We start from the raw sequence: 27,529 nt of genomic DNA on the forward strand, positions 1-27,529 counted from the left end.
ACTACTTCCTCCAATCTATTTTTAACAATACCTGAATCAATTCTCTTTTTTGATGTCTTCCATTGCTTCAGACATCTTGCTGTTTCCCTGAATAGAAAGGATGACTATGTACATTTTCACAAATCGACAAGCTATTATTGTATTTCATAAAAGACTGAGCTCTAAATCTGACCAAATTGCTTTATTCTGATCTTTTGTGTAAACTGATGACCCTGCTTTCTGCTACAGAACAGAAAATGGAGGTAATCAGCTAAAACTATTTTCCATTTTAACTCATCAACCATAGTACAATGGGATCCCATATAAGCAGAAACATATGACAGACACACTTCCACTTTCATCCTTGGTTTTTAGACGTCACACATATTGTATTTCTGCTTTATTTAGCTGAGATTTAGATTTTATCCATATCCATATTACATACATACATGTGACCTCTTTGTCCCCATATTCACGTACACTAATTACAGTTATTGGCTTTTTTTATTGTTTCCCAGGAGGAGAAGGGATCCGAGAAACCAGATGAACGTTATATGTTTAGCACTGCTCTGAAATCACGTTTAATATGTGGAAATCAAGAGGGGCAGTATTATAACTTTTTGCAGGATATCTACTTTCTAGAATCGCAGGACCTAATTTATGGGCTCTTCACTAATCCATGGTGAGATCCAAAATCATAACTGTCATTTTCCCATTAGGAGAGGAGAAACTAATAGCATCTATGAATATCGCAGATTCTTTTAGAGGGCCTATTATTTTCTTACTTGTAACAATTTGCACCATCAGACAAATAAAGTGTGAAAAATGATGAGTATATCCACTTCAGCCCCGGAAGAATTGGCTGCTCAATGTTTTTGCCATACAGCACTGCGTCGCTTTAACTGATAATTGCACCCAAACTAAATTGACGTCCTTTTTCCCTCCACAAATTGAGCTTTCTTTTGGTGGTATTTGATTATCTCTGCGGTTACATTTTTTTGTGCTATAAACAAAAAACTAGCGACAATTTGAAAAAAACACACTGTTTTTTACTTTTTGCTATAAATTTATTTTGCAGATAAAAGTGATCTTGTGGCTAATCTGCCACAGAGACCACTTTTATCTGAAAGAGAACTGCCTGCTCTTGAAGAGGATACCGGGGTTATGGTAGCAAGGGTATTCCTCTTCAAAGACAGGACGTTTATACTCGTCCTGCAGGAAGCAAGCGCTTAAAATGATCCCTTGCAGTGGGGATGTGCCCATAGGTGTGCACAGCCTATTGCATTAGGGTGTGCACCCCAAAGCTCAAACACACATGCCTTTCCCTGCAGCCTCAGCTGCACGTGACAGAGAATGAATGGGAAGTGCTCTGTGCTGAGCGGCTTTCTTTTCATTCACAAACTGAAGTATTAGTAAACACCATTTAATATGCTTGAGTTGTGAATGAACACAGTGAGTGAGTTTGTTCACTGTGTTCATTTAGAAAAGGAAGGCGCTGGTAAATTACATATTTACTAGCCCCTTCCCTAACTCTGCATCCTGAAACATTCCCCACAGCAGCTGGGGGGAAAGGGAATCCAGTAGCATTGCGGGGTCAACACAGGGGAAGCAGGACAGTTGGGGGAATCGGCACTGCATGTAGCGATTAGGGTGTGCCCAGGCGCACCCCTTGCACACACCTATGGCTGCGTCAGCACTGCTAGGGTTGTTTGTTCATTTAGGTTTAGAGGACGATAAAAACAATATTTACTTACCTGATACTATGTTCCTCTAAACCAGTCCCCGCAGTGTCTTCTCCCCCATGCTCTAGTGAAGTGGTCATCAACCCTGTCCTCAGGGCCCATTAACAGGCCAGGTTTTATGTATTACCTTGAGGAGATGCGGACTTGAATACTGCAATCACTGAGCAGCAAATGATATCACCTGTGATGTATTTCAGTTATCTTGCAAACCTGGCCTGTTAGTGGGTCCTGAGGACAGGGTTGATGACCACTGCAGTGGTCTGAGGTCCTGATGTAAACAAAACCAATGCAGAGTCCATAGACCTGCCATTGGGGATGATGTCGCTGAGGGACACTCCACCGCCAGAGCGCGGGGGAGCGCTGCATGTCATGGGAGCAGAGGATCGAGTAAGTAAAAGTGTTTTGCGGTGAGCAGGTAAACTTAGCAGTGTAGGTGCTGTCCCATTGCAAGGGATAATTTAAAAATTTCCCAGAGTTGGGCTTTAAGTTGTTACAGTTGTTAGAAGTGGGTTTTTAGAGGATGAACGTTTTGGATTGGAAAGAGGCAAACAATATGAGAAAGGAAATTTCTGTGAGGGGGAGAAACGCGTAAGAACTCCTGAAGGCGTGTGAAGTGTGAAGAGGTAACTCATGCAGAAGAAGGGAGAATGGCAGCCAGGCTAGACAGAGCTTTTTAGGTGAGACTCCATGTTCAAAACGCACTGCAGTTACGATCTGCAGTGGGTGTCAATGTTAAGGCTCGGTTCTCAGGAACACGCAGAGTTTCTCTGTTTAATTTACATGCGATTCAGCGTGGTCTAATTTCAGCCCATGCACTACTTTTGGAAGTGCACTGGAAATGGATCACATGGCACACTTATACCATGTGATCCGGTGTAGACAAATGCACTGCATTTGCGACCTGCATTTGGGGTGTTGCAGGAAACGCACACGGAACGTGGGTTTCCCGCACAGCATTCTAGTGTGAACCTAGCCTAAATCTTGGCCATGCTACTACTTCTATGGAATATGCAGAAAGGAGAAGCACTTGCAGAGCTAGAAATGTTGATCATCAGAGTGATGATGTACAGTTTTTTTGTCTGGCTGCCAGAAGAGAGAAGAAACAAAGAGAGAGAGAGAGGGATTGACACAAAACTAAAGCCGGTCATTGACATCTGAGTACAGTGGGTCGTTAAAGCAAGATTTGATTATCTCAGGAAATAACTTGGGTTGCTGGAATGTTTGCGTTTTCCCCTTTTCAATCTTATTAGCTCTATTAATATTAATTACTTCTACTTAGGAATCACAGTGCTGTCTGCTCCTATAAGACTGAGGACATTGAGTTGGTTTTCAGCACTTCAGACTTGTTTGGGTCTACAAAAAAAGATCTAAAGATTCGTCCAGGGCAGGTAATGTCTTACCCATAATCCCTAGCTTATTTCTTTACCATATACATTTTATAAATTTTATTTGCTTGAAATATTATTGTAGCATTTCCTAACACTTTTGCCTCGTACACACGACCAGTTTTCCCATCAGGAAAACTGCCATGACAGCTTTTGGCCGGGAAAACTGTCCGTGTGTATGCTCCATGGCAGTTTTCCCGACAGGAAAACCGCCGGGAATCGCGGCAGGAAAAATTAGAGCATGTTCTCTTTTTTCCTGCCACGATTCCCGGCGGTCTTTTTCCCGGCAGTTTCCCTATGGGAAAGACTGCGGTGGAGCATACACCCGGCCAGGTTTCCCAGGCAAAGCTCTCACCGCAGTTTTCCAGATGGGAAAACCTCTGGTGTGTACACGGGGAAAGTGACCGAGCAGGTTCTCGGTTTTCCCCCCGTGATTCCCGGCGGACTTTTTACCACCAGGAATCCCGATCGTGTGTACGGGGCATAAGACTACTAACTCCATAGCTAATTCTATATCTGTAACAAATCCAGTTTTATTATCAATGCATACATGTGTGACTGTTCATAATAATATCCTATTCTACTTTTCTGTTTCAGTGCCGCTCAGAACTTACTCCGCAGGAAACAGCAGAAGAAGCAGGCAACCATCCTGAACTCGTTGACTGGATTTGGCCTTCAAAAAATAAAACTGTTTTTCAGACTTTAGATTACTACAGAAAACTTGTGGTTGATGAGATAACAGTAGTTAATAAAGAAATCTCCAGGGTCATTATAGTAGCAACAGGTAATCTAAAAAAATATTTGACCCAGTAATATTGCTTTGGTTTGAGTGCTTGCCATCTAACAAAGCCTCTTAATCTGGAGAAGAATTTGCAAATAATATCAAAAAGTTCTGTGACAATCATTTTGTATATGAGGTAAAAATTATGCATTGGTCCTTACGATATTGGTGCTGGATGGTGTGGTCATGGCAATGCATTGGCTGGCACGGTTGCGGACAGTTTATATGTGTCACTTAGGTTTTTCACCTACTCATGGTAAGGGGCTCCAGAAATTGTGACTATTATGGAGAAAACAAAGTTTTTCATGGATTAGATCTTAATTAGTTCTGGCCTGGGTTCTGGAGCCTAGGGGCTTTGTAGAGCTTTGGGACAGAAAAAGCCTCTACCTTTAGATCCACATCTTACCCGTTAGTGGCGGTTCACACTACAGCGACATGAAAGTCGGCACGACTTTGTGAGGCAACTTGAGGCAACTTCAAGGCAACTTCAAGTCGCCTCCAGGGCAGGCAACTTTGCCAGTGGCCAATCAAACAATAATCAGCTCTGTGGGAGCGAGGGGTTTGCCTGAGAAAAACTATTTTCTCTTCCTGTAAAGTTGCTTCAGTTAAGACACTGATCCGACTTTGGAGGCGACTTTCATTGAAATCAATGAGTATAAGTCGCCTAGAAGTCGCCTTGAAGTAGTACAGGAACCTTTTCTGAAGTCGGAGCGACTTTTGCAGTGTACATGAGACGGCTCTCATTCACTTTAATGTAATTTTTCATGTCGCACAACTTGGGGCAACACAATTCGGATCCCAAGTCGGGGTAATGTGAACGGGAACTTAGGGCTTTTTCACATATGTGGTGGCCTTAGTTGTCCCCCACATTCAAATCACTTTCCAGAGGGCATTTGATACTGTAGGTGATGTGGAGGTGTTATAACGCCTCCTCACTGCTTGATTTAACCCTATAATGCTACACCACTGTACCATAATTGTGTGCATTTCATGCGGTCGTGGTAAAGGCCTAATTAACTCAACAGGCAAGTTTGACAGTACCATCCAAAAAAAATATGTCTTGTGGAAAGTTCGGGTGAGTAGCCAGGGGCAGTGAAACAGAAGCTCAGCGTACCAGTTTTCAGGCCCCCGGGTACCCATCTGAAAAATTGGTTAGCCTGACCTAATTAGTTGTGCACAGGCTTTTTTTCTTATTGTGTATTGAGTGAAGCACAAAGAGGCTTTCCCACTCACTCTTTTTGCTGTGACAGCCTACTTCTGGTTACAAATGCTGATTGCTGACAAAAGGTACCATGTGCTGTCTATTTGTTGGGGAACCCATTAGGTGACGTCATGTGACACCCTATTAGTCAGAAACTGACATAACTTTAGGTACTAGCTCAGGCAAGCAAATGCATTGTTTGATGTGTTTTAAGCTATAGGCTTGCTGTACAAAGCTATTTCTGCATTGGAACTGTGTTTGTTTGCGGTCTTGCTGAATAAGGCTGGATTCACACCTATACATTTTTTGTGTTTTTTGCATTTTGCAGATTTGCACTACAGTCCATTTAACATGGTTTCCTATGGAACACGTTCTATAGTGCAAATCTGCAAAATATAAAAAGCACTAAAAAGCATAGGTGTGAACCAGGCCTAAAAGTGTAAGACAAACCTGTACAGATTCTGCCTGGGTGTAGGGTTGCCACCTTTTCTTCATGCCAAACCCGAAACACTTTAGTGGCCTGGGACACCTTTGGCTGCCCCCTCCAGTGATGCCGGACCTGCCCCCAGACAGCCGCCCGCAGCTCCCGGACGGCAAAAGATTTGAATGTGACTATCTTGGTTACTTTGGGAGCCATACAACCCAGTCTGATAAATGTGTCCGGGTTTCAGTCCACCTGAATCCTGGACACGTGAGTCGAAACTCAGACTGTCTGGGTGAATCCTGGACAGGTAGCAACCCTACCTGGGTGTCCCTGACTCATAAGGACTTTAGGGTTCACAGGAGGCCAAAGGGTAGTAAAACCAGGCAGCTGAGACAGGTTTACCTTCCCTGACTGCTCTCCCGTACATAGACATACAGCCAATCAGGACTGTGATGTGCTTCACTGCAGAAAATGAAACAGTGTGTTGCAATTGGCAGGTGTTGCTGCCACCGAACATGCCCCATGCAAGTCTATAGGGCCCTGCAACAAACTTCCCCTCAAACCTATGCTCCCTCTACTTAGGACTACCGAAATACCAGATTTCACGTCTACAAGTCGTCCAGAACACAGCAGCCAGACTGGTAACAGGTAAAAAGCCGTGGGAACCAATTTCCCCGGTCTTGAGGTCCCACCACTGGCTGCCCGTACAGGACCGGGTGACATTCAAGACACTCTGCCTCACGCACAAATGTACACAGGGTAACGCTCCTCAATACTTAAGCGAGAAAATAAAACCCTACGTCACCGGTCAACCAACCAAAACCTTCTTCAAATCCCTAAATCGCGCTACAAATCTAAAGGAGAACGTAGATTTGCAGTCCAAGGACCACGGTTCTGGAATGCTCTACCCACTACCATCCGCTTGGAAGAAAACATTGGGCTTTTAGGGAAAAACTAAAGACCCACCTCTTCTGAAGGACCAGGACGACACTGGATGCTAAGCACCTTGAGGCGATTAAGTTAGCATTTGTTGCGCTATACAATATACTCACTCACTATGCAATTCATGCAATTGTACCGCAGTGGTGCTGCAATTACAGGGCTAAATCGGGAGGTAAGGAGATGACATATTGCTTCACAACCTCCTGTCAAATGCCTCTAAAAAGCGATCCACCACAGTAGTCTTTCAGAGAGGTGTCAAGGGTTGGCGCACATGTAAACACTTTCTATTTTTTTTCTCTAGATGATGGAATTTTGCACAAGATTGTGGAGCAAGTTGATGGTGCTATGAATGTGTTGGAAATGAAGCCCTTCAATAACATGAGTAAGATCTTGTTCTTGGACCTGGATCTAAATAATAGAGAGGTGAGTACACCAAACGATGGAGAGCAAACAAAGAAATTTAATATCAGATACTGAATCTCATGAATAAGCCTGCCACAAGATGCCAGAAATATAGCACAAAAATTAGAGGTTAACACAAGCCAGTCCTATTATGAGACAAGGAATTTTATCTTGGGTGACAACCTGCTTCCTGCTCCTAGGGACATTGGCGAAGTCTATATGCCTGTAATGTTCTCATTGCCCATAGCACCAAAGTGAGCAGTCAGAGATTTATTTGTTGGTGTTCTCAGCATGTTTAGGAATTCCCAATGAAATATTGGTTACACACTTACTGGATTTTTTGGCATGTGTGACATTAGGGATCAATGTTTACAACCTCTGTGGCTGATATTTAATCCTGTGGGCTCAGCCGTGTACAGCATATCAGAATGCCTCAAAAGCTATAGTACATTGTATTTCTGCAGAAGGTCGTGTGATCTACTTGTCCCAAATGTTAAACTGCCCAAAACAATTTTATTTCACAAAACATTTTTTCCTCAAAAGCTCAAATGTGCTTTATCTTAGAGTACAGGTGTGTTCATAAATGTCCATACCCCTAACAGAATTTGAAAAATGTTAGCCTCTTTGGTGCACCATCACCACAATACAGCCCACATAAAATACTTCAAAATCTTCTGAAACAATATTATGTAGAATGATGGGACCAAAATTGGACTTTATGCTCACAACCTTAAATGCTATGTTTCGAAGAAGTCAACAAAACCGATGAATAGAAAACTATCCCAACCGTGAAACATGAAGGTGGGACTATGCTGTGTTTTGTGCGTGTGAGCTATAGTAGCACAGGAAATTTATGGAGCACACTTTTCACTTTTCACCATAACAATTAACCCCCCATAAAAGTCCAAGTCAACCCTTTAGTGGCCGTAGCATCAAGAAATTAAGGTTCTGGAGTGGCCCTCACAATCTCCTAACCACAGCATCACTAAGCCACTTTAGAGGGGTCTCAAACTGTGGCGCGTACACGCGATCAGGCTTTTGCCCAGCCAAATCACATCAGAATTCCGACGGAATTCCATCGTAGAAAAATAGAACATGTTCTTTATCTTAACTCCGATGGAATTCATCGGAATTTCCAATGAAAAAAACTCAGATGGGGCTACACACGATCGGAATATCCGATGGAAAAAGTCAGTCTGACTTTTTCCATCGGAAATTCCGATCGTGTGTACGCGGCATTAGACTGTCTGTGACAGTGGTTTTCTAAACCAGGAGTAGGCACAATACTGCCTGGGATGACTGACTGAGTCAATGACAGAGTGTATAGTTGCAAGGGAGGGGGAGAGAGACTTCTCTGGATTTCATTATATTGGATAAAGTTACTTTACTAGGGAAAGTGTATGTTATAGAATAACAGCACAGTGAACTGATACCATTGCTATCTGCTTTAATTTCAAAGATGCACTCTGGGGTTGATTTACTAAAGGCTAATAGACTAATAGACGGTGACCGCCCTCTGCAATTGCAGTTGCTCCAGAGCTTAGTAAATGAGGTAAGGCTTCACTTTGCAAAGAGTACCCAATCACATGCAAGGGAAACATTTTTTTTTGCTTGCACGTTATTGGATGATAGAAGTCAGCAGAGCTTCAGCTCATTTACTGAACTCTGGAGCAACTGCAAAGTGCACAGTCATTTTACTTTTAGTAAATCAACCCCATTGTGTTTGTCTCTGTGAGGACAGACTAGTAGTAGTGCCTTATTTTGGTAAATGGGCATTCTGTGATGGTGCTGCCAACTGTAAACTCCACAGGTATGGATATACAGGGTGCAAAGATATACAACGGACCTGCCTGAGTGCCCCTTCTCTGATGTCACTTATAGAAAAATGCATGGATGACATTTATTATAGCTAATTTGATCCCAGTGTGTTATTTGCTGCCTGTGTACCCTCCTGTGTCCTCCCTTACATGCAATTTGAAGGGGTTGTAAAGGTTCATGTTTTTTCACCTTAATGCAATCCTATTCATTAAGGTGAAAAAACATCTGACAGTTAACGGCCCCCCCAGCCCTCCCCTGTTTTACTTACCTGAGCCCATTCACCTGCTGCACTCGCCCCCGACGTCCTCTTCTCCGCTCAGTCTGGATGTTGATTGGCAAGAGTAAATGGATTGATAGCAGCGCAGCCATTGGCTTGCGTTGCTGTCAATCACATCCAATGACGCGGCGTGCCGGGGGGCAGGGCCAAGTGATACAGTGAGCGGCTATGGCCGCCAGCTGTATCACAGGTCATACTTCATATTCCCATGGCACACTTTCCTGGATCCGCTCTTGGGTTTGGGTGCTCGTAGCAACAACCAGCTGGGTACTGGTATACGTTACAAATATTTGCCAGCACACCATGGAACAACGTTAATAGCGTCCAAACTGATGTTTTATTGCATGATCACAACACAAAGAGAGTGCAACGAGTGCGGCCGAATAGCGTCGCAAAATTGACAGTAAAGCGCTGCTAAAAATAGCGGCGCTTTACCGTCGATGCCGCCCCCGCCCCAGTATGAAAGGGGCCTTAGATTTCTTTCATTCAGCTTGCAGGCTGACAAAGAAGTCTATATGTGTAGGGTCACCTTTCTTTTATTTGCTTTATTAGATATTTTTATTGCTGGTACACAATTCCTTTATTCTACGGAGGAAAGACATTATCTGTACATAGAATATATACACTATCTTACCAAAACTATTGGAACACCTGTCTTTACACGCACATGAACTTTAATGGCACCCCAATCTTAGTCCGCAGGGTTCAAGATTGAGTTGGCACACCCTTTGCACTATAACAGCTTTTACTCTTCTGGGAAGGCTTCTACCTAGTTTAGGAGTGTGTCTATGGGAATGTTTGATCATTTTTCCAGAAGCGTATTTGTGAGGTCAGGCACTGATGATGGATGAGAAGGCCTGGCTCGCAGTCTCCGCTCTAATTCATCCCAAAGGTGTTCTATCGGGTTGAGGTCAGGACTCGGTGCAGGCCAGTCAAGTTGGACCTTGTTTGTGCACTGGTCCGCAGTCATGTTAGAACCAGAAGGAGCCACCCTCAAACTGTTCCCACAATGTTGAGAGCATGAAATTGTCTAAAATGCCTTGGTATAGTGACACCTTCCCTTCACTGGAACAAAGTGGCCAAGCCTAACCCCTGAAAAACAACCCCACACCATAATCCCTCCACTAAATAATTTGGACCAGTGCACAAAGCAAGGTCCATAAAGACATGGATGAGCGAGTTTGGGGTGGAGGAACTTGGCTGGCCTGGACAGAGTCCTGACCCCAACCCAATAGAACACCTTTGGGATAAATTAGAGCGAAGACTGTGAGCCAGGCCTTCTCGTCCACATCAGTGCCTAACCTCACAAATGTGTTTCTGGAAGAATGGTCAAACATTCCCAAACCTTGGGGACAGCCTTCCCAGAAGAGCTGAAGCTGTTACAGCTGCAAAGGGTGGGACAACTCAATATTGAACCCTACGGACTAAGACTGGGATGCCATTAAAGTTCATGTGCGTGTAAAGAAAGGCAGGTGTCCCATTACTTTTGGTAATATAGTGTAGACATCAAATATACCTGTAGAATACATTTTACATGGAAACCATGTTTGATTAAGCCCAACTCTGGGCTGGAGTCCAGAGCCTGATGCTGAATGATGCTTGGCAAGTGGGCATCATTCATCCCAGAAGTGGATCGGTGTATCTCTGGATTGGAGGACACCTGAAATGCGATGACAGAAGCAGCTGGAGCTTCTTGTTTGTTTTACCGAGCTGCTGATTGATCCTTTTCAATGTGTTTGGCCCAAGCTGGATTTGGGCTTTAATATTTCCTTGTTACCATTCATTTTTTTTAATCTGACCACGGCACAAAATGACAGCGTTTTGTGTTATTTTAATCTGTCACAGTAATTCTCTTTCTAAACCATTTGACTCATTCTTCTTTCTCTGGAAGTTTTACACATCACACCATGAAAGGCAATAACCTCACAAGTCTCCCATTTCTTGAATACTATTGTTCATATTACTCATATACAGTATAGTAAATGTCACAATTAGTTATAGAGGAAACTTGCGGGATGTGACGGGTAAAGTTGCTCAGCTCGGTGCACAGTAAATATCTTTGGTTTCATTTGCTGACACTTTTGTGGGTTTTTTTGTTTTTTTTTCAGCAGCGTGTTTTGTATGTGGGAAGTGCTCAAGAATTTTCTAAAGTCCGCCTGGATGACTGCCGAGCTTATAACAAAAGCTGTTCAGATTGCGTCTTATCAAAGGACCCATATTGTGGCTGGTTCGGGGGCGAATGCCAGTCTATACTGAATAATAGGTATGGCATATCCTGTATATTGTCGCCTGCTAACACTTCATTTGTGTTTTCTTTCCTTGATTTAGAATTGTTTTGGCTGCATTTTTCTTGAGTGATTTAGACTTCCTAGACATATTACAACAGCACAGTTAAATGAAACCTCTTTCTAAAGCAATACCCTTTCAGTTGCTATGGTCTTAGTCTATTAACTGTTGGAAGCGACATTGCTGCCGTACTTCTAAATAAGAGGAACTAACAGTTTGCTATTTTTGTCACAGCTGTAAGAAGCAGCTGTTCTTGTTTCTGCTTTCTGAGTTGTACGGTTAATAAAGGTTAGGGATTTGTTTAACCTTTTCTGGTGTATCCTAATAATGCAATATAAATGCTAGCAGCTGTGCCAAAGATTAGATTAAGGACCCATACACACTAGAATGCAGTGCGGTAAAGCCACACTCCCACGCGGCTTCCTGTACCGCATTCCAATCGCTCTGCCCTTGCGATTTGCTGTGGGGGGGTCAGTGCAAAGTTAGAGACACCCCAAACTCAGGTGGAAAATGCAGGGCTATTGGCCGCACCATCCTTGACCGAAGCGCAGGTTACAAAAGTACCCTGTAATGTTGTATAAATAGTGTATACTGCACTATCCAAAAATCAACATATATATATATATATATACAGTGACCTTGCAGCAGCAACTTATTCTGTGAGAAACACACAGTTAGAGTCAATATTCCAAAAATAAATTTGCGTAAAATAGTGATATATAGATCTATCTATCTATCGATCGAACGATCGTTCGATCGATAGATAGATACATATATATATCTATATATATATAGATATATATATCTATATCTATATATATTTTTATATATATATATATATATAGATAGATAGATACATATCTATACATATATCTATCTATCTATATATCTATATATATATATATATATATATATATATATATATATATATTATATAAAAAAATAGCAATGTAAGCAGACAGTCCACACACTGATGAAAATGACAGTCCTATGGTGCACCACTAATCGCGTGAATAGTGTGTAAATTCCAAAGAAAAACCTCCACCTTATAAAGCTCAAAGTGACCTCATATTTCGAGAGGGCTATCCTACCTGTGGCTCTTATACCCAGCCAAGGCCTTTTGTCTTCCAGTGGAACCAGGTTTAAGAGCACCCGCCACTCAGAAGACGACAAAAAATGTCTCTGGACAGCCGCACTCTGAACAAATTGTAGCCTTTATTAACCCCTTCCTTACCGGCACATTGTAAAATGATGCCGGCAGGAACCCTCTCTCGATCCGGGTGGACGTCATATGACGTCTTTTGTTCCCGGCGATCTACGGCGCGCGTGCCCGGCGGCCGCGATTGCCGCCGGGCACCCACGATTGCCGGTGATCACGGCAGGAGTGTGGATCTGTGTGTGTAAACACACAGATCCACCTGTTGTCAGAGGTGAGGAGACCAATGCTGTGTTCCCAGTACAGAGGAACACACATCGGTCTCCTCCCCTTGTGAGTCCCCTCCCCCCTACAGTTAGAACACACTTTAGGGAACATTTTAACCCCTTCAGCGCCCCCTAGTGGTTAACCCCTTCCCTGCCAGTCACATTTACACAGTAATTAGTGCATATTTATAGCACTAATCGCTGTATAAATGTGAATGGTCCCAAAAACGTGTCAAAAGTGTCCGATGTGTTTGCCGCAATGTCACGGTCACAATAAAAAAATCGCAGATCGCCGCCAACACTAGTAAAAAAAATGATAAAATAAAAATGCCATAAATCTATCACCTATTTTGTAGACGCTATAATTTTTGCGCAAACCAATCAATATACGATTATTGCAATTTTTTTTAAACAAAAATAAGTAGAAGAATACGTATCGGCCTAAACTGAGGAAAATGTTTTTTTTTTTTTTTTTAATTGATATTTATTAAATAAAAAAGTAAAAAATAAAAAAATTGGCGCTCTTCTTTTGTTTATAGCGCAAAAAATAAAAACCGCAGAGATGATCAAATACCACCAAACGAAAGCTCTATTTGTGGGGGGAAAAAAACATAAAGATTTAGTTTGGGTACAGTGTTGCATGACCACGCAATTGTCATTCAAAGTGCAACAGCGCTGAAAACTAAAAATTGGTCTGGGCAGGAAGGGAGTGAAAATGCCCTGTATGGAAGGGGTTAAAAGAAGGACAGCACTACAAGTCACAGCAAAAATAAAACAAAACCTGGCTGCTGACGCGTCTCTATGACATAGACAAAAACAAAAATACAAATGTGGCTAGACATTCCAAGGATACCTCCAGTCTTTCCATTCAGGGAATCGAGAAGATCCACACTCCCATCAGAGGGGGTGATAGATTCATGATTCTGTGCAGTCGAGAGGTCTACTGGATATTCATGTTACACACTAGAACTAGAATTTTGAATGGGACGTTTCCCATTATTATGACTAGTCTTTTGTTCCTCATTCCTTGTCCTTCATCCCCCGCCTTCCTTCTCGCCTGCACAGTGTCCTTACATATATCCTTTCACACATATTCTTTTTGACAGGCTCGATGTAATGTTTGCCTATTGTGCACATCATGTTAGGATTTTAACATTTTCACGGCATGAAATAGCGTAAAAAATTACAGTACCTAAAAAATCTCCATAGGCAACGCTTTAAAAGCCTTTACAGGTTACCAGTTTAGAGTTAAAAGTCTGATGCTAGAATTATTGCTCTCACTTTGATGTGCACAGCAATACCTCACATGCGTAGTGCATTCACTTTTTACATATACATATGGGACTTATGTGCGTTCGCATTTGCATGTGAGCACGGGGGGAAGGGGGGCGCTTTACATTTTTTAAATGTTACTATTTATTTTATTTCATGTTTTTTTACAATGTTTAAAAAAAAAATGCTTTGGATCAACTTTATTGCCATCACAAGGGATGAACAACATCTCATGTGATAGCATGGGCAGTGATTGGGTGGCTGTAGAGCCGCTTGATCACTTTTTTTTTTTTTTTAACAGAAGGAATATTTATTGAAGAGAATCAGATGGTTACATGCTTATACAGGCCAAACAGTACACACAGGGCCGCAAGACTCTAAACAGTTGTTACAGACAGTGCAAGGATAGCCATCTTCGGTATAAAACATCATGTTAGCTTGTCCGGATGAGAGAGGGAAAACAAAAAAATAAAGGGAAGGAGGAAGAGAAAACGAAAAAGGGGGAAGGAAGGAAAAAAAAAAAGAAAAAAGGGGGGAGAGGGGGGGGGGGGGAGAAAAGGAAAGAAGGAAGAAAAGAAAGGAAGGGGGGGAGGGGGAGAGAGGGGGGGGAGATAAAAGGAGGGGGGGAGAGAAGGAAAGGGAGGGGGTCACATCCCATCCAGCAGGCCAAACGTGATAGCCAAGTAATCACAGCATACAGTACAACGTATAGTCACAGTGAGTCCTGCACATTGAATGATTACCAGAACCTAAGCGCGAGGGCTCCATCAACCCGTTCACCAGGCCCAGGGCGAGTAGGGGAACACCATGACCACCCCGGAGGAAAAAGGGGGCATACAACTAGACCCAAATACCTCAGACCGTCAGTCTCCTGGCCGCCACCCAATCCCCCCAGATCTTGCCAAACTTCTTGGGGCAGTTACGTCCCATGTACGTTAGCTTGTACAAGGGGAGGATGTCATTCACCAACTTCCGCAAGGCTGACAACCCAGGCGGGTCAGCTGCCTTCCAGTGGAGTAGGATTGCCTTACGTGCATTGAATGCCGCATAGAAGATAAAAAGCTTCTTATGTTTGGAGGTAGGGAGGTTATCCGTGATACCGAGCAATAGGATCAAGGGATTCAGCCCAACAGCCACGCCACCAATCGACTCAATCTCTTACCGCCACCCGTTGCCAGAATTCCTGCACCCTCGGGCAGAGCCAGACCATGTGAATAAAATTCCCCACCTCTCGGCCACATCTGGGACACTTATCCTCAGAAGTGTGGTAAATAACCGCCAGCCTCTGAGGCGTATAATAGACTCTATGGATAAATTTCAGCTGAATGAAACGCTCCTTCGCCGATATCATGAGGGGAATGTACTGCTGCAGTCCCTCCGACCAGTCCTCCGATGTGAGGGCCGGCAAGTCCCGCTGCCAGGCAGAGAAGGCCCGTGAGGCCCCCGCCCCCCCCGGCACAGGTCAACCTAAAGTAGATAGAGGAAAGCACCCTGTCCATCACGCGGGAAGTAAGGAGCCTCTCCACCGAGTGGGGTTCCACTTTAACAGGGTCTGGAAACTGCGCTCGGATCGCATGTCTAAGTTGAAGAAACCTGAAGAACATCCAGGGGGGAAGTCCAAACTTAGTTTTTAAGACGCCAAAAGAGAGCAATCGACCCTCTGGCATGACATCTCTCAGGGTTTTTACGTTATGCCGTGCCCACAGCTGCGGATCCGGCACGGTCCCCAGCTGTGGCAGGGATGGGTTGCCCCACAGAGGGATGTGGGGGGAGACCGATCCGGGCTCAACCAGAAGCCTCGAGACCTGTCCCCACACCACAACCGTGGCCCTCATTGGTGCGGTAATCTGAGCGCTAGCCCTAACCCCCCGATATACCAGATTGCTCAGTCCAGCATAGGACCCTAATATAGCTGCTTCAAGGGTAACTGACGGGTTAGTACGATCCTGCGTAAACCACCATCTAACAGACACCAACACAGCCGCCCAGTAGTATTTCCTAAAGTTTGGAAGGGCTAGACCGCCCTCCGACAAGGGGAGCTGGAGTATGGGCCTACCCACCCTCGGGACCGAGGCCTGCCAAACAAACGTACCCACCGCCTGATCCAGTCTGTCGAAAAATGACTTAGGGATAATCACCGGTGTATGCCTTAAGACATACAGAAACTTGGGGAGGAAGGACATTTTAACCAAGTTAACCCTGCCCACAGGCGTGAGAGGCAAGGTCTTCCATGCCGAGCACCGATGAAGAAACTTCTGGAGAACAGGGTTCACATTGGCCTCGATGTACTCAGACAGGCTTCTGCGAACCATGATGCCCAGATACTGAAAGCTGTCAACCCACTGCAGCGGGGCCGGCAGATCATCGGGAGGGGGGGACCGAGTCAGAGGAAAAAGGACCGATTTGTCCCAATTAATCCGAATGCCCGAAAATCTGCCAAACCTATTAATAATTGAAAGGGCAGCAGACAGGGAGCTGCGCGAGTCATTAAGATAAAGTAAAGTGTCGTCTGCGTACATGGACACCCTTTTGACAACAGAGCAGCGCTTGATAACTTTTACAGGAAAGAGAATCGCTAGATCTAAAAAATGATACCAGGATCATGGCTGCCTTAAATAACCACTTGTTCCCTAGGAAATATGGGTATGTCCTAAGAATGGGAGGTGGGTAAATCAGTTTGATGTATTTTGTGTTTTATTTTATTGTTTCAAGAATTGTTTTTACTCTTTTACTGTTTAATAAACTGGAGCAACTTATATTTCCTGTTTCCTTTTTTGAAGCACTGGTCCATTACACGATTTGACCTCTGAAGCCTTATGTGAGCAGAGTGAGTACCTTTTTATTTACAGAGTAATAATAAAACGTGTATCTAAAAGTTTGAGGACCCAATGGAACATGTGAACCAGGGTCAGAGCACCACTTTAAGTGCTGGTTCACACTGGGGCGAGTTCAAAGTCGCCTGACTCTGAAGCCGCCCCGTACAGCGCGACTTCAGCGCGGCTTGCAAACAACTTCTGTAATAGAAGTCAATGCAAATTGCTCTGAAGTCATCCCCAAAAGATACAGGAACATTTTTCTAAGTCGGAGTAACTTGAGTCGCTCTGATTAGAACGGGTTCATTGCACTGCATAGAGCACAACTTGTCACGTGGCTAAGTTGCCTGACAGATCTCCTCAGTGTGAACCCAGCCTAAGATATACATGAGCCCAGGGCAGAGGTCACCTTAGGCCTCGTACACACGACAGAGTTTCTCGGCAGAATTCGGCAAGAAACTCGGTCAGAGCCAGATTCTGCCGAGAAACTCTGTCGTGTGTACACTTTCGGCCAGATGGAGCCGCCGAGGAACTCGTCGAGAAAATAGAGAACATGTTCTCTATTTTCTCGTTGTTCTATGGGAGCTCTCGGCCCGCCGAGCTCCTCGGCGGCTTCAGGGCTGAACTGGCCGAGGAACTCGATGTGTTTGGCACGTCGAGTTCCTCAGCCGTGTGTACGAGGCCTTAGAGGGTATTTGCCAGGTTTGTAAAATAATAGGTATGCTGTGCAACTTGTACTTTTAGCCTAGGTTCACACTACTGCGAGGCAATGTACTACGAATTTGATCCGTTTTCTTTTGTCCTGTGTGAGGTGCGAATTTGCCTTGCGTTTTGAGGTGGACAGGTGCGAATTTGCAGAGATGTGAACTGTGTGCTTCGAGTTTACTGCAAGTTCAGTTGAAGCCTATGAAGATAAAATTCGCACTGCACCATAGGATTTCGCATTGCACCCACACAGGACCCTTTTTTTCTCGCACCAAATTTGCAACGCATGGCCATGGAATACTATGCTTTTTACATGACCTGTGAATCTGTGTGTTCCCAAAGGCATCAAACCCGCTGTAAATTTGCATCAGTGTGAACCCAGGCTAAAAGTCTGTTACACTTTGGAGCTTTGCAGGAGCAAATCCAAGAGAACAATTAAAACAGGCATACAGTATGTTACATTTTCCTTGACGTGATAAAAAAACATGTTTTATTTTGTAAGTTTAATTAAAGATTTTTCTTTACTTATGTTGGAGTAAATTAATAAAGTAAAAGCGCCAATCACACTAGTGCAAATTATCAAGCGACTTTGCACACATAAATTCGCACCCCATTGATTTCAATGGCACGCGTTCAAATCTATGCAAATTAAAGTCGCAGCAACTTTGAAAATGTTCCTGCACTACTTTGATGCATGTTGAGTGTAAAGTTGAATCTAAGTCGCAGTGACCTGGTATTAAAGGGGTTGTAAAGATACAATTTTTTCCCCCTAAATAGCTTCCTTTACCTTAGTGCAGTTCTCCTTCACTTACCTCATCCTTCTATTTTGCTTTTAAATGTCCTTGGGCCAAATCCTCAAAGATCCTGCCTAACTTATCTTTTCCCATTTAAGTTACACTGCCTTAAAATTTCTACCTAAGTGCCCGATCCACAAAGCACTTACCTAGAAATTTCACGCAGTGTAACTTAAATTCTCCCGGCGCAAGGTGGTCCTCTTCTCCAGGGGGCGATGACAATTTAAATAAGGCACGCTCCCGCGCCGGCCGTACTGCGCATGCTCGTGACGTAATTTTCCCGACGGGCAGCGCGCGAAATTACGTTACGTCGGGCTTTGTGGATTGCGACGGGACAATAAAGTTGCGTCGGGTAAAAAAAAAGTTACGCGCCGAAAAATAAAATTCAAAATTTTAAAAAAATAGCGGCGATCGAAAAAAAGGTCTGTTTTTACAAGGTGTAACTAGTTTACACTTTGTAAAAGCAGAACTAATTTTACGTATGCAAACGTAAACTTACGCAGAAAACACAAAGCTGAAAAGCTTTGTGGATCTCCGTAAGTCGTCATTTGCATACGCTAGGCGGCATTTCGACACAAAATGCCCCCAGCAGCGGATGCGGTACTGCATCCTAAGATCCGACAGTGTAAGTCTCTTACAGATGTCGGATCTTCTGCCTATCTTTGGAAAACTGCTTCTGAGGATCAGTTCCAAAGATAGGCACAGCGATACGCAGGCTGAACAGCAGTTCCGCCTGCGTATCCCTTTTGAGGATTTGGCCCTTTATTTCTTCTGAGAAAAACCTCACTTCCTGTTCTTCTGTCTGTAACTCCACACAGTAATGCAAGGCTTTCTCCCTGGTGTGGAGTGTCATGCTCGCCCCCTCCCTTGGACTACAGGAGAGTCAGGACGCTCTCTACGTTGCAGATAGAGAAAGGAGCTGTGTGTTAGTGGGCGTCCTGACTCTCCTGTAGTCCAAGGGAGGGGGCGAGCACGACACTCCACACCAGGGAGAAAGTCTCGCATTACTGTGTGGAGTTACAGACAGAAGAACAGGAAGTGAGGATTTCTCAGAAGAAATAAGGACATTTGAAAGCAAAATGGAAGGATGAGGCAAGTGAAGGAGGACTGTACTAAGGTAAAGGAAGCTATTTAGGATTTTTTTTTTTTACCTTTACAACCCCTTTAACCTAGCATAAGCACTTGCAGCCCTTCTGCTATGGGCATTACAGCCCTCTTACAATAGACTGCCATATTTTAATAGGCCGTCAGCCAATTCATTTAAAGGGGTGTTCCAGTCATTTTTAATGTTTATTAAAAGTCAGCAGCTACAAAAAGTGTAGCTACTGGCTTTTAATAAACATACACTCACCTGCTCCACGTTCCAGTGACGTGCCGGCCGGGGCTCCGCTCCTCTCCCCCTCTCTCCGGCTGGCGTCTTCATTCTAAGTGTGGGCACCCGGCCGTGACGGCTTTCGGCTTCACGGTCGGGCACCCACTCTGAATGCTCGAGCGGCGCTGTGCCATCCGATTGGACAGGCCCTCGCCTGGGACCTGTCACGTGTCCCAGGCGACCGCCTACAGGGAGAGGCTGCCAAAAGGCGATATGATGTATCGCCTTAGCAGCCCCTCGGCGGAAGGAGGAAGTGGGACAGGACGTCCCACTCCTCCTGAAGCCCCCACTCCCCCCCCCAAAAAAAATTACATGCAAAATGTGGCATGTAAGGGGGCGAGGAGTGGATTAAGCGGAAGTTCCACTTTTGGAAAAAACAACCATTGTCACATTTATAACAGGACAGGCACAGTGCCAAGCTTCATCAATGCTAACTGTTCACCAGATTGTACTTGGTGAAAAGCTATCTTGACGTGAACACCTATTGTTGGATGGGCGCACTGTAGCTGACATTAGGGCTGTCAATCAGGAGCAGCGTAGTGTGCCAATCTTGATTCAATACTTTAAGGGATTTTAAATGCTGTGGGAACAGGCAAGAAGGGGGCATAATATTCACAACCCCCTCTAGCAGTGACTAATGCTTTGTTTGAGTTAGGTCATTGTAGAGTCACTTTACATTTAACCATAATGTATTTATTTTTTTTACCTAGAGTCCGAAACTTTGCCTCAAAGAGGAAGTATGTCCCCACCCTTAACTGAAAATAAAGTGCTACCTCCATCTGTCTTTTATATAACATGCCCAGCAGAGTCAAAGCAAGCCACTTACTGGTGGACATACGGTGACAACCTCATGGAAAGTTGCACCCCACACAATGGCAAATGCGACTTAATCTTTGACAAAATCAAAGCCCCTGGAGAATACAGATGTATGGAAAAAGAAGAAGGCAGAAAACAACGTTTGGTATCAGAGTTTAAATTTTCTATGGAAAACAGCTCCTCGAGGATGAGGCATAGCTGGCTAGTGGCACTGGTGATAATTCCAGTGTGTATAAACATTGTATAGCCATTTCACACCCCCTGCTATTAGCTGAGATTTCCCAGCCTAGGCCATCACAGATATGATATTGGACTTCAAGCAGGGGAGGGCTGGCAGCCTTAGGCCTGGGGGGCAAGTCCAGTCAAGTGGCCCATAGAGCGTGAAAAGTGATGAATCGAGGAAAACAGTCTAAGATTTTTCATGATCACAAGAGTACGCACAGAGGCCCCCCTTACTTTAGAGTCCGCACAGAGGCCCCCCTTACATCAGAGTCCGCACAGAGGCCCCCCTTACATCAGAGTCCGCACAGAGGCCCCCCTTACATCAGAGGCCCCCCTTACATCAGAGTCCACACAGAGGCCCCCCTTACATCAGAGTCCGCACAGAGGCCCCCCTTACATCAGAGTCCGCACAGAGGCCCCCCTTACATCAGAGTCCGCACAGAGGCCCCCCTTACATCAGAGTCCGCACAGAGGCCCCCCTTACATCAGAGTCCGCACAGAGGCCCCCCTTACATCAGAGTCCGCACAGAGGCCCCCCTTACATCAGAGTCCGCACAGAGGCCCCCCTTACATCAGAGTCCGCACAGAGGCCCCCCTTACATCAGAGTCCGCACAGAGGCCCCCCCTTACATCAGAGGCCGCACAGAGGCCCCCCTTACATCAGAGGCCGCACAGAGCTTTCCCTTACATCAGAGTCCGCACAGAGCCTCCCCTTACATCAGTCCGCACAGAGCCTTCCCTTACATCAGAGTCCAGACAGAGGCCCCCCTTACATCAGAGTCTGCACAGAGCCTCCCCTTACATCAGAGTCCGCACAGAGCCTCCCCTTACATTAGAGTGCGCACAGACCCCATATACATCAGTGTCCGCCAGACCCCATATACATCAGATCTGATGTAAGGGTTGTTCTGGGAAACTTGATTTAAGGGTGCATGCTGTGGACTATTGTGTAAAGATGGTCTCTGCTCACCAAAGCCTGCCCCCCCTCCTCTTTAAAAAAGTCCACAGAGCACCCTTTTTATACACTGGGAGGCAAGAGAGACTAGAGTGGGTGAATTTACCAGGATGGAGGCGCAGGCAGGCTGTCTGATGCTTTTTTGGGTTTAAACTTCCTGTCCAGTGCCCACACATGCCCGGGGAGTGTGAGAAGGGCAGACTCAGAAGGAGGAGGAGCAGATGAGCTCTATCTCTCCTCGTGTCTGTGCAGAGAGAGAAGGGGATGTCAGCGCTGGTGTGCGCTGAGGCTGAGCTATGTGTGAGACGAGACATAGCTCAGCTCTGCAGCCATCTACCTCGGAGCTGACACAGGCACAGCTGCACAGTGGGAGGTGAGCAGCGGCCGTGACCTGTGTTAACAGAGCTCCAGCAGGCATATTCCTGCTCTGCAAAAACAGCATTTGGTAGTGGCGGCCGGTGGCTGTGCATAGTGTCACCAGCCCGGGGGGAGATTTCCACCCTGCCCCCCCTGCCAGCCCTCCCCTGACTTCAAGGGTTAAAATACAATGATGGAATGAACTGTGAGATAAAATACACAGTGAAAGGTCTAAACATGATGGGAATCCGACATATGAATGATATCTGACTACTTGTTATCTCCGGGTCTACTCATATCTCAAAGATCTAACCAGATGAACAGACTTTTCATGTAGGATCTTGTGGCCGAAGGGCAGGGTTTAGGTCTACTTTGGGCTAAAATAAACCTACAGAAAAACGTATCCATTTAATGTGAATGAAGACTGCAAATTTAAATTAATTATTTAATCGTTATCAGTAAACATTTGTCACTGAGAAACAGAAACAGATAAAATATAAAACAAGCTAACAAATATGAGTGATAACGTTACGTGTCTAATAGTAGTATTTAGGAATAGTTTAATTCCACTGGAAACTGAACAGCTGTAAGGACTTTGTGCAGCTGTCATCTGTAACATGCACAAGTGTACCCTTTGTGTGGACAGACTAACTGCTTTTTAATTCGATTTTTCACATTTCCAGCACAGTTGAAAAACAGGGATGTGTAACTTGGTTCCTTTACAAAACCCCTTTTGTGATGTAATAGTGACATCCATATTCCGCTGTGCTTTGCCTACGTAGCAGACAAAGGGTATTTCATATGAGGATTTGCCTTTTTAAACTGAAATGCTCTTTTAACAGAAAAGGTTATTTCAGAGTTGAGGACTCCTTAACCACTTAAGCCCCGGACCATTTTGCTGGTCAAAGACCAGGTCATTTTTTGCGATTCGGCACTGCGTCGCTTTAACTGACAATTGCGCGGTCGTGCGACGTGGCTTCCAAACGAAATTGACGTCCTTTTTTTCCCACAAATAGAGCTTTCTTTTGGTGGTATTTAATCACCTCTGCGGTTTTTATTTTTTTGCGCTATAAACAAAAATAGAGCGACAATTTTGAAAAAAAATCTATATTTTTTACTTTGTGCTATAATTAATTTCCCCAAAAAATATATAAAAAAAATTTTTTTTCCTCAGTCTAGGCCGATACGTATTCTTCTACATATTTTTGGTAAAAATCGCAATAAGCGTTTGTTGATTGGTTTGCGCAAAAGTTATAGCATCTACAAAATAGGGGGTAGTTTTATGCCATTTTTATTAATATTTTTTTGTTACTAGTAATGGCGGCAATCAGCGATTTTTATCATGACTGCAACTTTATGGCGGACACATCGGACACTTTTGACACATTTTTGGGACCATTGTCATTTTTACAGCGATCAGTGCTATAAAAATGCCTTGATTACTGTGAAAATGATACTGGCAGTGAAGGGGTTAACCACTAGGTGGCGCTGAAGGGGTTAAGTCAGTACTAGGGATTGATTCTTACTGTTAGTGGGTGTGGCTACACGTGACACGTCACTGATGACCGTTCCCGATCACGGGGAACGGTCATCAGTGACAGTGTCACTACGCAGAATAGGGGAATGCCTTGTTTACAAAGGCATCCCCCTGTTCTGCCTTTGCTGACCACAATCACGGGCCGCCCGGGAACATCGAGTTCCCAGGCCCCACGAGCGCACTCATGAGGCACGCGGCGGCGCGTGCCCGCTGGGCGGCAAATTTAGAGGGACGTACAGGTACGCCAATGGGCCTGCCGACGTACATCGTGTCATTCTGCCGACGTACATCGGCGTGTGGGGGTCGGCAAGTGGTTAAAGTAAACTTCTAGTCTGACATAATATTAAAGCAATCCCTGGAAGTAGGTACCATCAATTGTCAGGTTGTACCTTTACACCTCTAATGGTGCTGTCAGAACCTTCAGTAGTTCCTATAAAAAAACTGAAGGAACTTGGACAGCTCACCTGAACCTCATAACATATATAGTCCCAAGAGTATAGACCTTGCCAAGAAAAAAAACAAGTAATAAATCCAAAATATACATGCTAGAAATATGTTGGCTCTTACGTATTTGCAGGTTTAACTCCTAGCAAACAAAGAGTTTTTTTAGCAGTGAACCCGAAGTCTGACGATCTACAAAAGAAATGCTGACTATTTGGATTTAGCCCCTAGGCAGATACCAACCAATTTTCATTTGCCTAGAAGAAGCCCTGTTGCCAACGCATTCATTTCAACAAAAATTTCCTTATAAGATTATATGTCAGGCCTCGTACACACGGCCGAGGAACTCGACGGGCGAAACACATAGTTTTGCTCGTTGAGTTCCTTGTTAAGCTGTCGAGAAACTCGAAAAGCCAATTTTCTCCATTCCCGTCGAGGAAATAGAGAACTTGCTCTCTTTTTGGCTCGTCGAGTTTCTCGACAGTTTCCTCAACGAAAATGTACACACAACCGGTTTCCTCTGCAAAAAAATATCTCCCAGCAAGTTTCTTGCTGGTTTTTGCCGAAAAACTCAGTCGTGTGTACGAGGCCTCAATCTAAGGTATTTTATGCATGTTATTTACCTGTAAAAAACACCCTGCTGGTAGGTGCCACCATCTTGGATGTGATGTCAGTAGCCCCAGCAGGCTCAGAGTTGTCACTGAAATCACACTTTAGTATTCCCCTTCGCTCCTCTTCTGACTGTTACATGAATAGTAAGCATTTCAAATGCTTTTACCTACAATTACAAAGTTGTTGACGGGGTCTCATTAGGGTTACCACTTCTTTCCCAACAGAGTTTGCCCAGCAAAAATTGCTCAGGCAGTACATTTTATCAAATGCCTGCTTTGCCAACTTGGGAAGCTCTGGTAGCATTATGAAAAAAACTTAGTTTAGGGTAGAAGGTGTAATTTGCCACCATATGGTATTTACACTCCAAGCTTGACTTAAAGGGACACTAAAGGATTTTTTTTTTTAGCTAAATAGCTTCCTTTACCCTACTGCAGTCCTGGTTTCATGTCCTCATTGTTCGTTTTTGCTCTGATGTTGCTGTAATACTGCTCTGTTCTGGACACTTCCTGGTTGTCTGGCTCCGTATGAAAAATGTCATGGGAGAGTTTAGTTTCGTTTTCCTAGCCATGACTCTCTATGGCACTGTCCAGCACAGAGGCATAAAATAACATGCAAAGACTAAACTACTTTCAGTTTCGTTTTTGCATCTAAGAGGCACATTATATGATTGATTTGTATCTATTTTTAATCGTTTTTTAAAAGGAATCAGTTAACTATTATGTCTTTATACCCTGTAAACAGTCATTTAAGCAAAAACATTTTTTTCCTTTAGTGATCCTTTAATACTTTGCATCAGACTACAAGTTTAACTTAAAGTGGTTGTAAACCCCAGACATGAAATATGAACAAAGCATGTACAGTATGTACCTGTTTCATTCCAGAGCACTAGGGATGATTTCTGTCTGCTACCTTGTTCCTCTGCTATCTGCACAATCCAATTCTGACAAGTTTTCCTGACACCAAGAGGTTATAAGGTGACAGGGGAGGGAGCTCCGGCTTTTTTCCCTCCAATCAGCTCTCATAGCTCTTCTCACTGAGCTCTGCAGAGTTTAACTTCAGCTACCATGCATTCCATTACCTTAAAGTGGGGCCAAGTAATGTATATACATAAACTGTACTGAACAGCAATGACCATGATAATTGTAAGCCTATTTTATGACCACAATTTAAGTTTGTTAAAAGTATTTGAAAATAGAACATTATTGCTCAGTGAAATGTTTGTAACTTTCTGGAAAGTTACAAAAATCTCACTGAGCAATAATGAGACCCTACACCTCCCCTTCATTGTCTCTTAAGAAATCAGACATATCCCAGTAATCACAAGTCATGCTTATTGGCATTATTGGTAATTGTTGGCCTGTCTATGACCATCTATAGTTTACTTAACATTCATTGGATCACAGAAAATTACCAATACCAAAAGAACATAATTATCTCAATGTTGCACTTTATTTCTTCCCAACATAAAGGTGTGTTACCTTTTTTCTTGCTGAGGGTGGAAACATCATAACCAAATTTCCCTTTGTAAACCAATTCTATTACTGATATATTTAACTAAATGTAACTTTTATATTGACTCTTATTTAAATTTATTTAAATAATTTATGAGTTTTTTTTGTTTTTTTTTACATTGCCTGTATTGTTTTCTTATGCTTACTTCCTGGTGAGTATTTAACTGCTGCTGGATATCAAAAACCACATCAAAGGCACATAGCTATATAGCACTTTATCATGTTTAGCCTTTTGAGGCACTACTTGACCAAAATATTTAGTGCCTCATATAGTAATATTCATGTGGTGCATTACATACCACCAGAAGAACATGTTTTCAACCTTTTTACGTGAAAAAAAAGTTCTGGGCAGTATTTCTCATGTGTTTGTTATGTGTTTTTCTTATGTGTTTAAGTATTTTATTAAGTTTCTTATGTGTATATGTATTTCTTATGTGTTGAAAATGTGATTCTCCCTGTGACTGTCACTAACATTTCAGCACTTGCTTTTGCACAATTTGTATGCAGTTTGGCCCAGATTCTCAAAGGAGATACGACGGCGTATCTCCAGATACGCTGTCGTATCTCTGAGTCCGAGCCGTCGTATCTATGCGCCTGATTCTTAGAATCAGTTACGCATAGATTTGTATTAGATCCAACCGGCGTAAGTCTGTTACGCCATCAGATATTAACTGCATATTTACGCTGGCCGCTAGGGGCGTGTACGCCGATTTACGCCTAGAAATATGTAAATCAGCTAGATACGCAAATTCACGAACGTACGCCCGGCCGACGCAGTACAGATACGGCGTTTACGTTAGGCTTTTCCCGGCGTAAAGTTACCCCTGCTATATGAGGCGTACATGCGGCGTACCAATGTTAAGTATGGACGTCGTTCCCGCATCGAATTTTGAAAATTTTACGTTGTTTGTGTAATTCGTCCGTGAATGGGGCTGGACGTAATTTACGTTCACGTCAAAACCAATACGTCCTTGCGGTGTATTTGGAGCAATGCACACTGGGATATGTCCATGTCGTTAAAAACGTCAACTACGTCAGGTCACATAACATTTACATAAAACACGCCCCCCTGTTCCACATTTGAATTAGTCGGGCTTACGCCGGCCTATTTACGCTACACCGCCGCAACTTACGGAGCAAGTGCTTTGAGAATACTGCACTTGCCCGTCTAAGTTGCGGAGGCGTAACATAAATAGGATACGTTACGCCCGCTCAAAGATGCACCGATCTACGTGAATCTGGGCCTTTGTTGTTAAGAAGTTAAGGCAACCCCGTCTTTGAGGTAAACTCTTCAAAACGCTACTGTAGCCACCAAAACACACCAAATTCCAGGACATGTAGAGAGCGGATATGTCCCTTGCCTACAGTGCAGTGCTCAGGGTGTGCATGACAGGTCCTAGGGCTTTTGTGGGGGGAAGGAGCATGCCTTAAAGCAGGGTTCCACCCAAAAGTGGAACTTCTGC

The 27,529-nt window shown here is 44.0% G+C and overlaps 1 protein-coding gene across 3 annotated transcripts in view; it reads left to right on the top strand.

The window, feature by feature from the left end:
- The window catches only part of SEMA7A (semaphorin 7A (John Milton Hagen blood group)), a 60,830-nt gene extending 37,923 nt beyond the window's left edge, over nt 1-22,907 (top strand). The window contains exons 8-15 of one of the 3 annotated variants that reach the window (XR_005747872.1): nt 498-661; nt 3,001-3,109; nt 3,704-3,890; nt 6,756-6,877; nt 11,063-11,214; nt 16,712-16,758; nt 20,326-20,742; nt 22,135-22,907. Coding sequence is in view for 1 of the 3 variants with exons in the window: in XM_040343006.1 (XP_040198940.1) it covers nt 498-661; nt 3,001-3,109; nt 3,704-3,890; nt 6,756-6,877; nt 11,060-11,214; nt 16,712-16,758; nt 20,326-20,678 (1,137 nt within the window). In the remaining 2 variants the exon portion in view is untranslated. Of the gene's footprint in view, nt 1-497; nt 662-3,000; nt 3,110-3,703; nt 3,891-6,755; nt 6,878-11,059; nt 11,215-16,711; nt 16,759-20,325; nt 20,818-22,134 lie in introns of those variants that run through there. The other 2 variants (XR_005747871.1, XM_040343006.1) reach the window with 2 other exon arrangements.
- The last annotated feature ends 4,622 nt before the right edge of the window (nt 22,908-27,529 follow it).

This window comes from Rana temporaria, chromosome 3 (genome assembly GCF_905171775.1).
Source record: "Rana temporaria chromosome 3, aRanTem1.1, whole genome shotgun sequence".
Classification (NCBI taxonomy): domain Eukaryota; kingdom Metazoa; phylum Chordata; class Amphibia; order Anura; family Ranidae; genus Rana; species Rana temporaria.